This window comes from Parasteatoda tepidariorum, chromosome 9 (assembly GCF_043381705.1).
Source record: "Parasteatoda tepidariorum isolate YZ-2023 chromosome 9, CAS_Ptep_4.0, whole genome shotgun sequence".
Classification (NCBI taxonomy): domain Eukaryota; kingdom Metazoa; phylum Arthropoda; class Arachnida; order Araneae; family Theridiidae; genus Parasteatoda; species Parasteatoda tepidariorum.
Window position 1 is genome coordinate 60,017,335 of NC_092212.1, and position 21,049 is coordinate 60,038,383.

Genomic DNA, 21,049 nt, shown 5'->3' on the forward strand with positions numbered 1-21,049 from the left:
GGAATCGCAACCAAAACAACATTTTTCTTAGTTACATTGTTAAAAAATACATCTAGACAGAAATAAATATATATTTTTTAAAATTAAGTTGTTTTAAATTAATGTTTTCTTTTTAATATAAAAAAAGCAATTTAAATCCTGTATACCCAGTTCGTTTTGACTCAATTTGTAGAAATTTTCCATAAGTTATTTTTTTTCAATGAATTTTTTAAAATAAATAAAATCTAATTCAATTAATAAAATATTGGTCACATTAATTAACGTTTTTATCAACCTAACATAAGCTAATTATTATCATTATGTACTTGATTTTCATATAATTTTGTAAAGATATTAACATTTTTATGATAAATAGATCTCCACATTACTTATTAGCCTTGGAGCACAGAACACTTTAATTTAACAATGGCAATAGACTATACTGCATAACATAAATGATATTCAATGTACAATATCATAAAATGTTAACTAATTCTTACTCAAAAGCAAAACGTGCACTAGGGCACCATGAAAATTGTATCTTTCTTAGTTCTTTTAGGTGGAAATCAGAACACTAAAGATACCAAGTACTTTATTTTGAAATAAATGTAACAGACACAATCAAACAACATTTAAAGAATAAACAATACTCACATCCTGTATCTTTCAATCGCTGAATGGAATTGGTCATAATTCGAACACAACCTAAGAAACCAGCACCTTGTTTTTTATGAATTTTTTTATGATTCCATATACTAATTGTAATGGAATCATTATTTCCTATGTACCTAAAAAAAGAATGCTCCATTGGTAAACAGTTTAATTAAGTATAATGTGTACATACATATAAACAGTACAATAAATAATATTTCTTTAGAAAAATCAATGTTCTTTTAATTAAGAGAAAACACCCAGATAATTTACAAGTAAACATAAGAATATACTCCTATTTTTATTAAATTGACAACAATGGTAAAATTTTTAACTGAAAAATAAAATAAAATTTGAAAATAAAAAGACCTATAAAACATAGCAATACTTATTTGAATTAATTTTAAAATATTAAGAATTGAACTTAGGAATGAACTAAAATGTTTGTGCTTAATAAGCAATGACTTTTTAATTTAAATTTATCTAAATCATAACACATTTATCACATATTTTAAATGATTTTAAAAATAACAAATATGGAATCTAAATATTTATTTATTATTTAATTAGAACTTATCTAATAAAATAATAAATAACATAATTAACAACAGGGGAAATTGCCAGCATTGATTACCCTTTTGAGGGTCATTTTTGAAAAACTCTGTAGATTACGCTAGAAATAATTATTCTTACAACAGAATTCCATTTAATTTTGAGAAAAAACAAATTTTGAGTTATAGGAATAAGAAAAAGTAATTTGGTGCAAGATCAAAAGAATCAGTTGAATGTAGCAAAATTTTAAAAACTGCACTTTATAATTCCTCAATTACATCTGGAGATGGTGAGCAGGTGCATTTTCATGAGACAGATGCAATTGGTAATCAAACTTCATTATTTCTTGAATGGCAGATATGCAGTAAAAGACACCAGTGATAGTCTGACGCTTTGGTAGATTACTTTTTAAGATGACTTCAAAAGATAACTTCACCTTCCCAACAGACACATGGACCTCAGATTTTTGAGGGATATGAGGCACTGTGCTTTCACTTAATGTTTATAAATCTCTTTGGTTTTCTGGATCATAAAAGATAGAATCCAAGACTTATTTATCTTTACATTATCCTTATATAAAAAAAAACTCTTTTTGTACGAATTATTTTGAGGCAAAAACAAAAAAATTAAAAATAACAACTGTAACTTAAGACATAATATAAATATAGAAAGATCAACAAACATACAGAAAATTCTTTACCCAGGTACCTCTTTCACACAAACAAAAACAAATTAAAAATTAGGGTGTGTAGCCAAATCTTTCAACAAAAAATAAGCACCTTTTCAGCAAAAAATATTTTTAAGTACTATATACATTAACAAAATGCAAAATATTTTTCAAAGACTTTACATGATCATGATAAAATAACTAGTTTCTGATAAAGAATTCTTTTCTTGATTATGTTAGCCACCATAAAGAGATTGAGAGATTTTTCGGTTCGATATCAGAGGGTGGAAAATGAAGCCTGAAATGGAGAATATCTTACAAAATGCAGAAGAGTTGCACATGAGAGTGCAAGAATCTCGCTGAACTCAGCTCAGTAGGCGCACTGCGGACTCGGAAATATTTCCTTAAACACGTAAAATAATTGGCGCTTTCATACGCTATGGACCATCAGTACATTGAAATGGATTGTGGTTGAATGAATTGTGAAAATGTTGAATAGAACAAGGTGAAAATGACGATTTTGCATAATACGTGTTAAAAATCGACATGGTCAAATTTTTAAAAAAACATAAACGGAAAATTAGGCACTTTTTAAAAACACCCAAAGAAAAAACCACCTTTAAGGGCATTTAAAAAACGAAAATTGAAAATAAGAGCCTTTAAGTACTTTTTAAAAACGCTACACACCATGTTACAACTGTAACTTAAAAAATATATAAGTTAAAGATCAATAAATATACAGAAATTTTTTTAACCAGGTACCTCGGTTGTTTAGTAATAATTAAAGGTACTGCTTGCATTCTACTTACAAATCATAATGTTGATTCCATTTGGGATCCAGTGTGTTTTTACATGTATCTGTGGAATGGCACTGACCTGATCCATCAACGCTAACTTTACAAAACGGGTCGGGTAAACCTGAATAAGAAAAGGAGGAAATGCAGTTATAGTCGTCAAGATATATTTTTTAAACAAGTATATAGATATCAGTGGCATTGACTTGTTTATTGATTTTTTTCTATCCTTATTTTAACATAATTTTAAGCTGCAAACTGTTTATCACAAACCAACACCAGTTCTTAAAGACTGAACAATTGACCCATAGTTTATAGATTTTAATTCAAACATTTTTCAAGAACTGGGTGGAGATGATATCTGAACTAAGAATAGAGAATTTATTTCTTTACTACATTTTAGCTGTTTGCATTAATATAAGTTAAAAACGAACAGACGAAATTTTGGACTTGAAACTCAGTTATGAATTTTGGTGGTTTTAAAGAAACAAATCTAAAATTTAAAAACAGCTCTTTTTTAATGAGAGTGGGGTCAGAATTATGTGGCTTACGACTATCCGCTCTAGGACTAACACATTAGACCGAAGAAAGAGATTCCCTTTCTCTCGCCAAAACAGTGACCCCGCACCCCTACTTAAAATAGTCATATTCCGTCATAGTAACCGCCAGAGGTCCAGATGAATGTTTGAAGGAGTTCTTATTCTAGACAAACTATAAGTCATCAGTTGTGCAGTTAAATAATAAACATTGGGTATTTTTATACTATAATCATTTATCTTAAAATGTATAACATGCATTTTTTATCAAATAAGAGAGGGCTAAGAAGTTGAAATTCCTTCCACCTGGTCTTCTGCCACTTCAGACCGGATTGTCGAGAACCTACTGTATATTTGAACCTACTCTATCTACCTTTTGAACTATGGATTATTTAGAAAGTGGGAATATTAGTAATTGTAAGTCAATTTCAATATAAATTAAGATTTAAATATTTTTAAAAAATTGCTTAGTCTGAGTTCTCAGTATCATTTTTAGGCGTGTTTGCTGGAACTAAACAAATATCATTAGAAATTATACAATTATTATCCTTCAACTAAACCACTGACTATAAATATGCTTCTCCTTTCTTTGTCTTTCTTGTTGCAAAATTGTATATGTAACAAAAAGTGCTAGAAATATAACGCCAAAAAAAAATATACCTTCGTGCATAAACCAATATGCTATTACCATAATAAAATTAGAAACTAAAAAGAAAAATTTTGAGAAGTGCTCTTTTGATACAGGGTAATATATATGCAATAAATATAGTAGTCAACATGAAATTAGTATGGAATTATGATTGTTGGTGGTGCATAAAATGGTTGAAAAATAAAGAAGGTTAATATTAGAGCCGATTAAGAGAAATGGACTTGTGGTTAATTCATGGCAACTATACACGAGCAAGATATGCATTTAAAAGAAAATAAATTATTTTATACGTTTGAATCAATGATTTAAAATAAATTATATCTGAACAAAAAAATCATGTTTTAAAAAAATAGATATTTAAAACTTCTTCTTTCGACACTACAGCCCAGAATAATTTAAGGCCGCACCAGTCAGCTTCTGCCATCAATAAAATCGATTAATATAGCATAAGAAATATGAAACAAGTTAAATTAAATGTTGATATATTTTGATGGCTAATTTTTGCACATTCATAAAATAACTATACTTACGAAACAGATCTCTTTTTACAAGATTTTTTGCACAAAGAACTGAAAAAGAAAAGAAAAAATAGTGTAAGATTACAGTATAAAATTATAATCAGAAAAAATAATTAATGATACAATCACTTTATGTGCAACAAGAAAATTTACATAGTTAACAATAAAAAATTTAATGTAATCCATTCATTAACATTAAAATTATGATAAATTTTTTCATTGACTTTAACTTAGATTTAAATCTAGTTAAACTTAATGTGACTATTATATTGCCACATTAAGTTATATGTTTCTCACACATAAATGTTTCTAATGACATAGTCAAGTTTGTAATTTTTACTAAGAGATTCTAAGTGTATACCATTAAAAATTAGAATATGAAAAGGAGTGGGGAGGGCATGTTAAGAGAGTCACTTTCATTTACAGATCTTCGCATCTAAAGAAAAACAATGTAGCTGGTTGAGTTTGTCATATTTTATATACAATACAAAGATTTTGCATATAGTTTGTCTTATCTTAACTGTAACGCACACGAACCTAATTTTCTACCACTTCGCGATTTTTACTATGAACACTAAACATAATCAAGATTGTTTTTTAGTGAAACTAAAGAAAAGAATCAAAAGAGACATTGTTTAGAAATACTATTGAAAATATGTAGGTGTTTCCAGCGTAAGATCATTTAATTCTGTCACTGTTGTGTTTCTAAACTTCCAGATTTAAAATTGCTAAATAGAGAAATTTTACATAAGTTTTCGGAATAGCCCATTTTAGCGCAACTTATGTCAAATAACGTTTGAAGTTGCTTATCGATTCAACCAAAATTTTTGTTTCAACTTTGGTTTCTACTTTTATTAGTTTTGTCACCATGCTTTTTTTATTATCTTACCCTTTTCTCAGGTTTTCATACGTTTTACAAGTTCATGACAGAATAAAGAACTTAAAACTTAAACTGAAATTTAGAATTCTACATTATATGTTGCAAATTTTAGAACATTTTAAAATGAGAACTTATTAATACACAGCTAGACTACAATAGATCAGTATCTTATAAGGGAACGAAGTGAGGTCAGAGTGTAGACCGAGTAGAAAACCCCGAAAGTAGTTCAGGGGATTGAAGAACAGAACAGCCCTTTAGTTAATTCCAAAACAGCAATTTTACACTTATCTCTTTTTAAAATTTTAATTTTTTAAAATTTAAATCAAACTAAATTAATACACTAAAATTGACCCCCCCCCCCTCCAGAAAAAGTTTCGTTTCATAAAATTTGATTTAAATTATTAATTTTCAAATTTCTAAAATTTTATTTACATATTATTTTATATATTCTCCGGAATTAAAAAAAAATGCGAAATAAATATGAAATAACAGTTTCCGCAGACCGCAATTTATTATCAACGTGTTTGACTTTCTGGTTTGTTTAAAAAAAATAATACGCAAACATGAAATTAAAAATACATACGAAGTAAATAAATAATTCATGAATAAAAGAAATTAAAACAAGTGTTGAATTTAAATCAAAACATAGCTAAAATATAAAGCAGAGATGGAAGATGCATAATCGAATGAAAATAACACTTTAAACACTCGATCACGGTGGTTTTATCTCAACTCCACCAAATGTACACATACAAAGAAAATTAAATAAATAAAAAAAGTAATTGGAATGAAAACTTAAGAGCATGGGACAAGAGTCACGTAAAGAATTATTCCTATCACAGAGCAAAGCCTTTCATTGGGTCAAGTTGTTGCCATTTCTAAACAGAAAATAAAAATCAAGTTACTCTCCTCTATCACCAAGGTCGCTGGCTTTTCATTTACATTCATTAGTTGCATATAGCATTAAAAGCTACCGGGAAAAAGGATGCATATCACAGCGAATGGCCAATGTATTTTTTTCCCACCATAATGTTAGTTGCGATTGAGAGGGGAACAAAAGGCATTTTTATGATCTTTAAAATTGCCCCGGTGAATAATCACTCTAATTACTTTAACCACAATAGAACAAGCCATGTGGCACCGAAAGGGGAAAAAAACAAACTATTACTAGCTTTTATTAAATGTATAGAACAGTGGTTACCAACTGGTGGACCCCGGGCCGCTTCCGACTCGCGAAGCCTTTTTTTGTGGCTCGCAAACTAAAATACAGTGCAGAACCCGTTATCCCGAAATCAGAAAACCGGAAAACCAAAAAACCGGTACGAAATTCGATACATTTTCCCGCCATTTTCAAAAAAAAATTTTTTTTCCTCTTAGGATTTTTCTTTCTTTTTTGAAAGATGTTTACCTTACCATCATTTTGGAAATAATCATTAGTGTACTACTTCATCGTTTTTTCTTCTTTTTAAGATTAGTTCCAAAAAAAATTTTTTTAGTTAGGTTTAACAATAAAAAAAAACGGCTTTTTGTAGCGATTCAGAAAACCGGAAAAATCAGTTATCCGGATAATCGGTTCCCTACTGTATATCAGTTGTTATTTTTTGCGGACAATTTTCGTAAAAAATCTATATGGGTTTAAAATACTTTTCTTTCGTTTAAAAAAACCTAATTTCCTCGTTTCTGTGAAATTTAACATACCAACGGTTCAAAAAAAGTTTATTTCTCAGGTTTTGCATACAAGAAAATATTTCTTATTATTTGTAATTCAATACTTTTGTTTTGTACAACTAAATAAAAATCTGACAGTAATATTTAATGTTCCTTCAAACATTAAAGAGACCTATATAAAATTTTGATAAAGTTGCGGCCCGCCATTCGACTGGTGTGTTTAATTGCGGCCCCCGGCCTCATGTAAGTTGGAAATCCCTGCTGTAGAAGATGAATCTTCATGAATAACAAAACTTTGCACAGATACTTTTAAAACGAAATCGGCTAAAATTAGCTTCTAATTTTGCCCGATTTACTAACTATTCCTGTAAGTAGATATAAAGCAAAAATTACAAAAAATAAAGTGGCGTAAATAGCTACCTCGATGGTTAGAGGACGCATGCTCCATAAAAAATAAAAAAGAAAGAAAGAAAAAAAAGAATACGAATAAAAATATTTTTTATAATTTGTCTTTAAAAAAATTGAGTTCATGAATAATAATAACCTTTAACTAAACTTCAAATATAATTATTGTAAGATAGTGAGCTATTTTATCTTTTTATTAAAATTACTTTTATTTCAAGTGGTAAGGGTATAACAATGTTTCACTTACTTGTTTTTAAAATTTCACCTTTGCGTCGCTATTATGATTTTTATTATCCTAAATTAAAATAAAATTAATGGTTATAAATAACCTTGTCTCTCCGTCATAGTGTTTATGTTTCATATTGTAATTTTAATTTTTTATGCTAAGTCTAATATAGGGCGCACTTGGTTAATCTCGAGGAGGGGCGCAGCTATGTTTAGGTACGCCACTGAATAAATAACTAAAAAATAATAATAAAATAGAATAAATGTGCATACAAATAAAGATCATTACTCGTATACCTCTAGAACTTCTTACGTAGTTCTTTCAGACTGCTTGGCCAGTCTTTTCGGTTTAGTCTTACTTTATACCGCCATCTTTTGGACTTGAAATATCATTTATACTTAAATTATATTTAGAAAACGTGCCTCCTGCCAAACTTAGGAACATCTTTTGCAGTTCTTTCCAGATAGCTAATTTCATTTATCCCATTCTCAGAGGGAAGGATTACTGATAAAGACATTGAATTGATATTCATACACATTTTTATTACCTACTCTAAAATTAAATCACATGGCTAAAAAAATTATCGTTTGACTTAAATTAACAATTACATTATGGCATCATTAATAACAACTTTAGATTAGAATGTCTCTTTTAAGATTTATTTAAAAATGCGCAAAAATTATTCTTTTTTTTCCCCCGTCCTTTAATTTTTGCGTTATGAAAGTGAAAAACTTGCCCATTTTTTTTTTATAATATAGAGAAAAATGTTAATTTTTTCGATAAAAGAAAACCACTTATTCTAGATAACACAGTTAGACAAATTTGTTCATACAAAACAATTTTTTTTTCTGTTGCATGATATTTATTAACGGATCCTTGATATTTTTAGGCTGCTCATTTCAAATCTGAAACCAGTTATCAGTTTCACTCCAAGCTACATTTTTTTTTTAAAAAATAACATTTTTAGTCTATTTTTTGTCGAAATGTTCAAGTTTATAAACATTATATAATAATAGGAGTTCGCGTAAATGTTACGACAAATTTCTAAAGGAGTTAGGGCACATCATCACGTTTAAATTGCATGGAAACCCATTTCGTCATACACAACTATAAGTTCTTCATGTGCTTCAGAAAAGGTCACAATAGGGAAGCGCCCCCAGCAGCTTACGACTAGTATCGAGCATGAATTACTATGCAATTATAATCTTGATGATGCGCCCGAACTCCTGAAGAAGTTTGTTGCAACATTTAAGCGACCCCCCGTTATTATATAATGTTTTTAAACTTGTACATTTCGAAAACAAATAAACTGAAAGCGTTATATAAAAATAAAAAAATAAAAAACTGTAGTTTTAGGAGCAAAACTAAATTCAGATTTTAAATCCCCCCACCCGAATTTGGCAAGCTAAAATATTTATATAAATGCAACAAAAAATTCGTTCTCCAGTGTAATTTTACGTCTGAAATGAATTTCGTTTTAAAAAGGAACTTAATTTTTTTAATAGATTTTATCAACTTAAAGACTACATTGCGACACGAAGTCAAAACAATTTCCCCGAATGATGAGAAAAATAACGAAGCACAGCACGCTATAAAGTTTAAAGTTAATTTAAGAGCAGGAAACAATATGATGAATCGACGACAATTGGGTCTGCGTTCGAGAATTCGTTCCTATTGCACCCTTGTAATTTTCTCACGCAACGCACACGAGATTCATCAAGCTCCTCATTAAAATCAAGCATGGAGAAATGGCCGCTTTCTTCAGTTTCAGGAAATTGAGAGGGAAAAGTTGAAAATACAGTGAAACTTCCAGGAAAAAACACTTTAGGGAGGCACGGAATTTTTTCTACAGATTTCAAATTATATATTTCTATAGATTTTCAGGAAATTTTTCTATAGACAAGGGGTGGCCAATCTCCGGCTCTTTGAACGATCATTTGTGGCTCTTGATAAATGTACTAGAGTTCCCATTTCATTTTTGTGCTATTATATTTTAATATTTTTCTGAATCCATTTGAAATTAACATAATTCAAGGTGAGTTTTCCATTTCCAATATAATTATGATCCAAAAAGCATCTGAAGTATTAGAATTAATCGAGATGCAAGACGATCAAGCTCTACAATTAAAATATAAGTCGACGTCGATTACTGAAGTTTGGACATTTGTACCAGAATCGAAGTTGAATTAAAAAAGGCTGCTTGCCGAATTATTTCAATATTCGGAACAACGTACTTATGTGAATCATTCTATTCCACTTTAAAATTCATGAAATCCAAACACCGATCAGTATTAACTAGCCAGCATCTCAAAGAATTACTGAGCAGTGCTGTCACTAATTATTCACCAAACTTTAAAGAATTATCAAGAGAAGTAAAATGAATGTTTTTAATATTTAAACTCAATACACATATTTTGTAATTTTATTTATATGTTTTCAATAAATATAATTTCTGCAAAAAAAAATTTTTTTTAATACCTTTTTTGCATACTTTATAAATACGTTTCTAATTGTAGCTCGCGAAAAATTTCAAATTTTGAAAAATGACTCGACAGTCAAGGAGCTCGGCCACCCCTGCTATGGACAATCAAAACCTCTCCCAGCGACCGGGCAATCCTCTGCACCAAATGCGGAAAAGGTTATTCAAAATATTTGAGTAAGGCTCTTATTTAGAGAGATCCTTCTGACGATGCTATCAATGATTTATTTTTAGAGTTGACATTTAAATTAAAATAAATAGTCATTTTAGAAAAAATTAAGCATCTCAAACAAACAACCTTCTTATTTTTTAAAGCTGATAAATTTTCATGATATAAAATTAAATGTAAACTTAAACAGAAAACATAATTGTTTATTCATTTAAAATAGACAATTCACAACACAATTCACAATTTGTTTTTACACAATTTGTTTTTACACAATTTGTTTTTACACAATTTATTGACGCTAAATTTTATTCATCGATCTAGTTCTCATGACACCAACACAAGTGGCATTTCGGTACCACGAGAACCTCAGACTAAATTTAAAATATTTGCGATAAATCATGTACCTTCGGTAACATTTTGAAGCCAATGGAGGTAACCCCTAAGAACCACCATTTTACTGTGGAACAGAGAGTGGTCGCTTCCGAGAGGTTGCCCTGCAGAATGAAAGAAACACTACAAGGGACCACAAACTCAAAATGAATGGGGGGGGGGGAGATCCCTGACATTTGTAACTAATGGCATAGATTCTAATTACTAATTTTTCAATCTATCTTATTATAAATATTACAAAACATTTTAATTGTTTTTGAGTGTAAACAATTGTCTTCAGGGGTCTGTCCAGACATTTTGTGAAATGTCCGATTTTCGTGAAATTGTGAAAAAAATACCCACATTCTTTCAGCCAGGGTCCGCTTTTATGAATTTGTGCAAATAGGGTCCGGTTATTGCAAAAAAACTTTTTCAAGGAGTTTTTGAATTGTAAATAGATACAAGATTAGCTCAGCACTGTAAAATTATAATTAAAAAAATTAATTTTTCAAAAATAAACAGCAATTGCTGCTTCTAAATTAGAGATGCAACATACAAATATTTGGTATTTAGCCTATACTGCTGAACGCAGAATATTCATTTCGGACGAATAAAGGAAGAAGCGTCTGCCGAAGACAAAATTTAGTTCGTTTACCCCCCGCCCTCCTTCCTGGGAAGGGTTTATTCGATTAACGAAACAATAATGAAGATAAACAAATTTGTGAAGGGTCCGATTAAAAGATAATTTATTTTGTGAAGAGTTCGTTTTTAAATTAAAATATTNTGAGATTTTTTAGGTCATCAAGTCCGTTTTTATGAAAAGATATTTTGTGAAGGGTCCGTTTACGGACCCAAATTTCTTCTGAACAGACCCCTGGTCTTCAAAACAATTTTCGAGAATAAATTAGACTCACTACCGGAAAATAAAATAAGGACAATAGTTTTTTTTTCCTCTTTCTTTTTTGTTGTTACTGCTATTTATGAATTAAAGATAAATCTCATTGTCGTGGCTCATTGTGGGAAACATTTGTTGTCAGTTACCATAAATGCACAGGATGAAAAACATAGTTTTCTTAAAATTGAAAGTAAATATTTTTGCAAGTGAAATATTTTCTACTAAACGTCAAATCAACTCTTAAGCTACAAAATATTATCGAAATATGACATATTTTTTATAAATTAGGCTACAACATAAAAAAAAAAACTTCTAGGGAATATCTATAGATTAATATAAGATTCCAAAATTTGAATCAATCTTTTAGGATAAAAATCGTCTTACAGTATCTTAAGCCCAAATTAAGTAATTTAACATAAGAGAAAATTAAGCTAAAATTTTGGAATACTATTTTTTTTTTAATGTGTTAATTGTACTTTTCTTTAGCAGCTTATATGAGCAGATAGTTATATTGCGAAGCTAGTTATGAAAATACATGATGAGAGTATAAATTTAAATGAACATAACTTCAAAAAAGATATCGAAGTACACGTTTTTTTTCTCTTCTTTTTAAAAGGTATTAATAAATTATAATTTTTTGTTTCAAATTTTTTTTCTAAAAGAAAAACAAGTGCTAAAAAGTCTATTAATCTTACAAGCCTGTTCATTAAATCTGAAAGTTCATCTGGACACACGGACTTTTTCACAGCAAAAAGATAAATTCTTTTTTTGACAGATATTTGAAATAGTTTCCTTTCCGGTTGCGGAATTGGGAAACAAACAACCTAGACAAGCCTGAACTGGTCAATTGCATGAATCATCCCCACATCAAGCTTCCGATTGACCTGATCACGGGGGCGAGACAACAGTTAAAAAAAGAATAAAAAGAACTCACCTCGACGTGAGTTCGAATAATCCAAGAAAGGAGAAATAAAAATATAAAAAAATCTTAATTTATGGCAGGTGAAGGAGATACCAAGAGAAACTAGTCATAAAAAGGGGGGTAGCACTGAGGCATTTCTTCAAATTGTGACATTCCAGAAAAACCGAAATAAAAATCATTACCAAAGGAATTTCGGTGGAATCGCGATCACTGAATATGTAACCAATATTTCCAATAGCTGAAATATTTTAGGAAAATTTTTGAAATAAATTTAAAATAATATGAAATAATAGAATATTGTAAAATAACTCGAAATAATATATTCGCTTACGGTCTGTTTAGAAGAAATTTGGGTCCGTTAACAAACTCTTCACAAAATATTTTAAATAAAAACAGACTCTTCACAAAATAATTTATCTTTTAATCGGACTCTTCACAAATTTGTTTATTTTCATTATTGGTTTGTTAATCGAATAAACCCTTTCTGGGTGGGGGGGGGAGAGAAAGACGGTTCCAGAAAAACTAAGTTTCCCCAAGTTTAAATTCCAAATGTAGTATTGTGTAGTATTGTAATTCCAAATGTGTAGAAAATATTTCTACTTTTACAAACATCATGCGCACATTCTTATTAATATTAAATCATATATGTAATTGTTTTGTAAATAAATAATTGATCATTTATATTTATTCAAAAAATTAATAGAATATTATGTAAATAAAAATTAATTTCTCTCAATTTTTTAAATAAAATACTTTAAGAATTTTTGAAGTTTACTTAATGCGTAACACATTAAAAGTTATACATTACTAAGTAGTGTTATTTAAAATATGTCAATTGAAATTATTAAAAATGTGAATGATTTCGTTTCCATTATTCGTCCGAAATTAATATTCTGTGTTGAGCAGTATAGGCTAAATACCAAATATTTGTATGTTGCATCTCTAATTTAGTAACAGCAACTGTTGAGCAGAATCGTGTATCTATTTACAATTTAAAAACTTCTTGAAAAGGTTTTTTAGCAATTTTTGCAATAACAGGACCCTATTTGAAAGAATGCGACTAAACGCTTATTTTATATTCACAAATTATGAATAGTTTCTTCACAATTTTACAAAATCAGGACCTTTCACAAAATGTCTGGACAGACTTTCGTGAACCGACTTAAAACTTCAAAGGAAGTATATCTTTCACTTCCTTTTTGAATTTCATGATTAGAAAAGTAATGTTCAGTAGAGATGAGACAGGGTCGAACTCGTTTATTGAAGAAAAAAAAGGTTTCGGGATCGGGCGAGCTCAGATTCATGATAAAAGTTTCATAAACTTTTTTTTAAACGAGGGTTCAGTTCCGTTATTGAGTACAAAAAATGTCAAATTTAAAAGGTAGAATAATTTACAGCGATTTGCTGTTCGGTGTTTTTGCTATGTGAGGCTAGCTCTAACTCTCAAATTACTTTTATTAAGCTTTTAATTTTGATTTTTCTTTTTAGTTTTTTTTAAAGTTATCTTGGAGTTTCAGTTGGTCAAATTTTTCTCTTCGCTTTTCTTTTCACAGGTCGTGGCTGACTGTGAGTCCAAGTCAAAATTCCGGAAAATTTGAGTTTTTTTAAAAAAAAAAAAAAAAAAAAAAGAAAAAAAAAAGCAGTTTAAATTGAAAAACATTTAAATAAGGTTTTTTTTCCTTTTTCTCAATATTTCTTAGTTTATTTAAAATATATTTACAATTTTACACATACCTATGATAACCTGGAGAAGTAATTAAAATTTACAAATATGTCTTCCTTTCTTGAGTTTATGATTATAACAACTATTATCTGATAAAAAATGAATATTAATCATGAATATAAGCTTATAAAGTATCTCTCTGGCTCTCCCTTACAAACAAATAAAATAAACTGTGTTCTTAAGTTCCACCTTTGAAAATTTGATTTCCGGAAACTTCTGTGATCAATGATTTTTTGAAACGTGATTGAAACAATCGATCTCCGGAAACTTCCGGATCACTGTCAACGAAAAATCCGGAAATCCGTACTTTTTCCGGAGCACAATCAGCCCTGACAGGTGTAAAAGATTTTAATTTACTAATTCCCCTGTTTATATCAGAAGCCAGGTGACGAAAACCACAAAATTTGTCTTTTATCCGAAGTACATCTCGGGCGGAGGCGAATTCGGGCTTTAATTAATCCTATTAATCTCGAGCTCGGGTGTGCTCCGATTAAAATTTTTCTTGCTCGGACCTCCGAAAACGAGACCGAGCTCATCTCTTAACCTACAGCGTTTAACAGACGTTTAAAAACAATTAAAATAACCTTGAATACCCATCTATGATTTTTAAATAATATTGGTGATCGACTTGTTACCCATAGAAATATAATATTCTAATAATATTCACTACCTAATATGCAAAAACATTTTCATCGGGCCAGCAAATTTTGTGAAAACATGTTTGCATGCTACTACAATAATATGATTTTCTGTAAGGTACCAATTAATTCTGAATGCATTTATTATGAACAATAAATTTATAAGTAAATTGGAAAAAACTAAATACTACTTCGAAGATTTTTTTAATTTTATCATGTGATTCTTTAAGGAATTTTAATACATTAGTGTATCAAACTTTACAAATAAATAAGAAACAAATTAATTTCTAAATTTTTTGCCACTAAAGCAACAAAGCATCTTGTATATACGAAATTTGTGAGATCGCATTTAAAGACTAATCTCATTATTTTCTATTTGTTAAAGCAAATGAGAGAACAAAACAATAATAAAAATGTTATTTATTACATTTTCAGAATAAAAGGACCTAGTATTTTCTGTCCTATTAAATATTTTTTTCATATTATTACAAAATCACGACTATCGAAAAAAAAAGTAATTATTTTTAAAAATTATTAATTTATAAGAGGGGTTTGATGGGAGATAATACCGCAACCATATATGAATTTGATTTCTTTATACAGGGTGTTCCGTAATGATCACCCTTTATGTATAGTTTTAGAGCCCAGGTCAAAAATTAAGTCACAAAAGCACATTAAAGTTTCGCGTCTAATTAATGCTTAAGAGGGGAAAGAGATAAATGGAAACGCTTTTAAAATCTATCAAATTACTGATGAAGAAGGTGTGAAGAAAAACCTCAAAACCTGTTTCCTTGCTTGGGAAATTAGGAAATGATTCTAACAATCATCTTACAACTTCTTATGGCAATTTAACAGGTTTTGATGTATCCAGTACAGTCTCCTTTAATGATTCGACTTCCTTTTTATTTTTCCTGGCTTATGTATTGAATTGCCACCTATAATGTGCGCACTCTTTTTTAACTTTAGAGATAAGAATTTAAAATATATATTTGAAGAGCAGTAGTTATGAAATGCCTCATACTTGACATAAAACACGTAAAATTCTAGCCCAAGTCAATTTTCATCTGAGAAATTAGACATATTATTTGAAAATAAAATGCAAGATAAAATTTTGACTGACGAATCGCAATTTAATACTACACGAAAACATACGTAAACGTAGCAAATAAATACCTCTCAAATTAGTCTTCGAAGATAATATTCCCATTTACAGCTGTAACGACTCCAAACGCAAATATATCAAGTACATCTTAAATATTTGCTCTTTTTTTATTATTATTTATTTTTCCTTTTACCACTGCTAATAAGAAAATTTTTCACGTCCAATTACTTTCTTCTATTGAGGTCAACGAGTTCATCGTCTTAATAACAAACAAGATGGAACAATTTTATATTAATACCCAATTTCTTTGTATTAACTGTGACACGCTTAAAAGCTCAGATTTCTGCTTAAAATGCAGGGTGCGTAGCCATATTTTTCAACGAAAATTACGCACTAAAAAAATATTTTAAAACACTTTAAAAAAAATATCGTAATTAGGATGTACGCACTAATTAAAATTTTTCTGCCTATTGTATCTGACAAATAACTATTTTCTTGAATATATTAGCCACCATAAAAACAATTTATACGCAATTTCAAATGTATTCAATATTAAGAGGGTCATTCTATTTGTTTAAATAATAATTATTTTACTTAAGGATGTAAAAAAAAAATCAAAATTTATAATTGATTTAAATAAAAGTTATTTATAAAAGCATATTCAACCAAACAGTAATAAGATTAATATCATTAATCTTATTGAATTTATTAAGATATGAATTAAGCTAACTATGAAAATTTTAACACATTAATATTATAAATGTAAATTAGTGTATGGCCCCTAATAATTTCTTTGTAAGAATTTGTTATTTGGTTCAGTATTTTTTTCATGAAATGATTAAAAAATGTTAAATAATTTTGAAATGTAAATAGAATGAGTATTGAAGCTAAACATTTGTGTCAAAAGTAAATTATTATATGTCGAACGAAATGTAAATGATTACAGCAAAATTGAATCACGCACAGCAACTTAAAGAAAACATGAACAAAATAAAAGTAAAAAAATTAAGCAGCATTCGATACACATTAAATTGACTAAAACTTAACTGGGAATAATTTATACAATCATCATATTTCGATATGCACTATTTTGAATATTAATTTGAGATCCCAACTGTGTATATAAAATACCCTCATTCTTAAAATTAAAAATTTGGTAACTAAGCTAACATAGAGCACATTTCAATGAATAAAATACATTGGTACTTACACATTTCGCCGGCACAAGTAAATTCAACTATTTTATTCTATTATTTACTTTTTTATTTAATAAAGTAAAATGTTAAAACAAAAGACAGTTGAATTTAATGTTTTGCACTGTATCGGCGAAATTGACACGTACCAAAAAATTAAAAAATAGTCCAAAATATTATTATTATAATAACTATTTATTATTCTTTTAGAAAATGGGTTCCTATAACTCTCCTTAGGCTAACATTCAGGAAGTAGAATTCCTTTTATCGCTAAAAGGAACCCTTAAACTTGCCAAACCCATTACTTAATTCATTAAAGCACAAAGACGCTCAAAGAACAATTTAATCCAAGCCAAACAGCTCCTAAAAAATGAATGAGTTGGGGATAGGGGCCTCTTCAAAATTCGCCAACCAGGTAGACACGACAACAACAACAAAAAAAAGAGAAGTAAAATCTCACAACAATTTTCGCCAGAGGCAAAAATGCCGCCAAGATCGGGAAATGATCTTCTAATATTAATGGATAAAAGGGAACCAGATAGAAAGTGATGAGGCAGAGGAACGGACCGCCAAGTGTCACAGAACCCGTTTACGTCATGCATCCGCACTGTGGAATAATAATGATAAAAAAAAATTGAGACATAAGGATCGTCTCTCAGTCGGGCGAGGCGAGAATTCAAAGGAAGAATTTAGAAACAGGAAGGACAGACAGATTGAAAGGAAACATTTCCTATGTTCGGCAAATATAGTTTCAAAATTGTTTTTATTATAGCAAACGATATTATATTTCTTTGTCAGACGATGCAGAATGATGCATAAAAGTCAGATGAATCCATAAAATATTGATTTATGGGGTTCGAACATATCAGGTAGCACTATCTTCTTAGAAAACGATTGGAAATTTATTAAGAGCGTTTTGAATGACGATTCCGAATATGATGCAGCAATCAAATTGATGCACTTCGTTTTATAGTTAAGTAGTGAGCGAAATTTATTTGTTCTGTTTGTTAAATGGATACATATTCTATTCCACGTATAAACTATTCACTTATTATCTTTCAGTTCGTAAAAATATAATTTTGTTGCAATTTTTGTTTTTTCAAACAGTTAATATAATATTAAGAAATGCTGGATGATATCAAAACGTTCGATTCTTATCCATGGTGCAGGCGATAAGTTGCCATTAAAAAAAACAACAGTAAATTCAAATGTTTTAATTTTTATTTGAATAAAAATTTGAAAAAAGAATAATAAATAAAATAACTGAATTTACTTGCTACTCTTAAAAAAACTTAATCGTGTAATATCGAGAATTTCTTGCACCAGCTAAATAGATAAAAACTGAATTTTAACATCACGATGTATTCCCAGAAATTCTCGATATTACACGATATATGACATTTTCCCAGTTTAACTAATTTCGAAAATCATCGTGATATTTGTAATTTTCGTTAATTATCGTTTCAACAATAGTCGCGACATTAACATCTTTTTTAATTAGCGTTGCCAATTATGATAACTAGATTATTGATGTCGATAATTATTGTCTATTCAATTTTGTGAAACGCCCATAATTTACGATATGTCGTGATATTTTTCACATTATCGTTTAGGCGATATTTAAATAATATCGATATTTGACGATAAATTGATATGCTGCCAGCTTTACATACAACTGTTGTTGTATATATATACAGGGTGATTCTAAAAAGATGGGAAAAATTTTAGGAAGTGATAGTACACACCCAGATAAACAATTTTTATCAAACAATGCATGGTCGAAAACAAAACCCAAAACTGCTAGAGGGCGTCAAAGTTTATGCTCTTATATGAGGCAAAAATACACAAAGAAAGATGAAGTTAAGTTATAAAAGCAAATTTAATGGCATGTGATTACAATAAGTGTTCAAAACAGTAGCCGGCAGCGGCTATGCTGGTACAACGGCGAAGAAAAGATAGGCGAACTTTCCCTGCAGCGGCCGAAAGCTTGGCGACAAATAACGTAGCGCAGTAACTCGCAATAGGAATGGAGCTTTCTCGTTTGCATGAAAAAACTTTCCAAATGCGCCAGCACCTTTGCGTTTTGTTTTCGACCATGCATTCTTTGATAAAAATTGTTTGTCTGGGTGTGTACTATCACTTCCTAAAATTTTTCCCATCTTTTTAGAATCACCCTGTATATTAAATTTTAATCTAAATCTTGTGAGTATTTTGCGAGAAAAATTTCATATTTTAAACTTCAATAACGTTTTATGTAGATTTATTAAAAAAAAAAAAAACTATGAAAAATGCTTAATTTTCTTTCGTTTTTCCAAATTAAATAATAAGAGATTGGCTGGGAATACAAGTTAAGTCATGCTCCTCTTATATCTACTTGAAATCAAGCCCCCTCCCTCATTCAAGTCGGCGTTAATGTCAATTTTATTTGGGGGGGGGCATTTAAAACTTACTCATGGCACACCGTAACAATACAGGCTTGTAAGACACGTCAATAAACAAAGTAATAATTAAAAAAAAACGATCGACAAAAGTTTTATTTATTTTAATTAATTTAAAACATACAAACGTAATTAAACATCACAAAAAAAAGGTATAGACTTTTTATTTCCCAAATTTAAAGGAACTATCATTTAAAAACTTTTAAATGTAAGTTTCGAAAACTAATTCAATTCTTTCAAAAAAAGGTGGATTGGCTAGAAGTCATATTAGCCCTTCATATGATGCCGAGACTTCTTTAAAACTTTTTCATCATAATGATCTTCATGTCTCAAGAATTTTATTGGACAGACAGACATAAGAGAATTGTGGCGCAACAGCCGAATGTCTGGCTGGCGGAGAAAAGAAATTTTCATTTCTGGACGTCTTGGATTTAGATCATTACGATATAACTTCTTAATGAATCACCCCCAAGAGAATATTTTAGTTGCCAGGCAATTTGGCGTTGTTTTCAACTTATTCATTTAAGGCGTCACATATTTTTATTTTATAAAAAATATTTAGAAAATTAAAATCCATTGAGCAATTTCTATCTAAGGTGTTACGAAAGAAATTCTTTTTTTTTTTTCTGTCTAAAAGGTGATAAGTTATATGCAGAAGGGCAGAAAAAATATCGAAGTAATCAAACTTTCAATTTTTGAGAGGCTCTTTACACCAAGAAGACCAGAAGTCCTCAAAACCTTCCAATGTCTTTGAGTACGGAAAATGTCCTGAAATCCTAACACATGTTTTCCAATGTCTCCAAATTTCAACGAAAATATCCCATCTTTTCCCATACCCCAGTAAAATATCAAAAAAAAAATCAGAAATGTGCATGCTTTTTTTTCAAGCAAAATGATTTTTTTCTTTCAGAGAATACAAGCGAAAAGCAAAAGAAGCACCATGCTAAAACTATGTGATCTTCTAAAAATAATTTCAAAACATATTTTTTTAATGCTTATTTTTTTAACATGCGTTAAACAACTGCAGAATATCATATGATAAATCAAAACTGCTCGAAAATGAAATCATGTTTGAGGAATATCGTTCTGTACCTAATATCAATTTTCCATTTAAACAACAAAAAAAAATCTTTGCCGCACATTTATATTAATATTTTCTAAAAATATACGGGTGTCCTCAAATTGTAAGATTTCTGAGGACAATCCGCTGATTTGTCCTCAAATATTTATCTATTTATTTTTTTAAGAAATCTGATCACCTTACCTTATACTGTGTGAACACGTTTTTATAAAACTTCAAGAGCGTTTTTCTGGAAACTCGGCAGGTTTAACCATTACAAAAAGTCGCCAACGATGGATTATATATAAAAGCTGCATATTTAAAATTAAATTCTTTATATAAATACGCAGAATTTTTGCGAACACATAAGTCAAATGATAAAGCTGTTTGAGCAGTTTATTGACTGACTCTTGTAGCTAGTTTCAACCCTTTCGCGGTTACCTAATTTTTACAAAATTTGTTCGAAAAGTCAGATTAAAAGTGTTTTAATTTTTATAAAACTCCATATTGGTTGTTATACACACCAGCACACTTTT

The 21,049-nt window shown here is 29.4% G+C and overlaps 1 protein-coding gene across 1 annotated transcript in view; it reads right to left on the reverse strand.

The window, feature by feature from the left end:
* Positions 1–21,049, reverse strand: part of LOC107438073 (SMAD specific E3 ubiquitin protein ligase) — a 72,709-nt gene that overhangs the window by 22,961 nt on the left and 28,699 nt on the right. The window contains exons 2-4 of the mRNA XM_016050243.4: positions 4,359–4,397; positions 2,659–2,767; positions 634–767 (exon numbers count right to left, since the gene is read on the reverse strand). Of these exons, the coding sequence (XP_015905729.1) occupies positions 634–767; positions 2,659–2,767; positions 4,359–4,397 (282 nt within the window). The remainder of the gene's footprint in view (positions 1–633; positions 768–2,658; positions 2,768–4,358; positions 4,398–21,049) is intronic.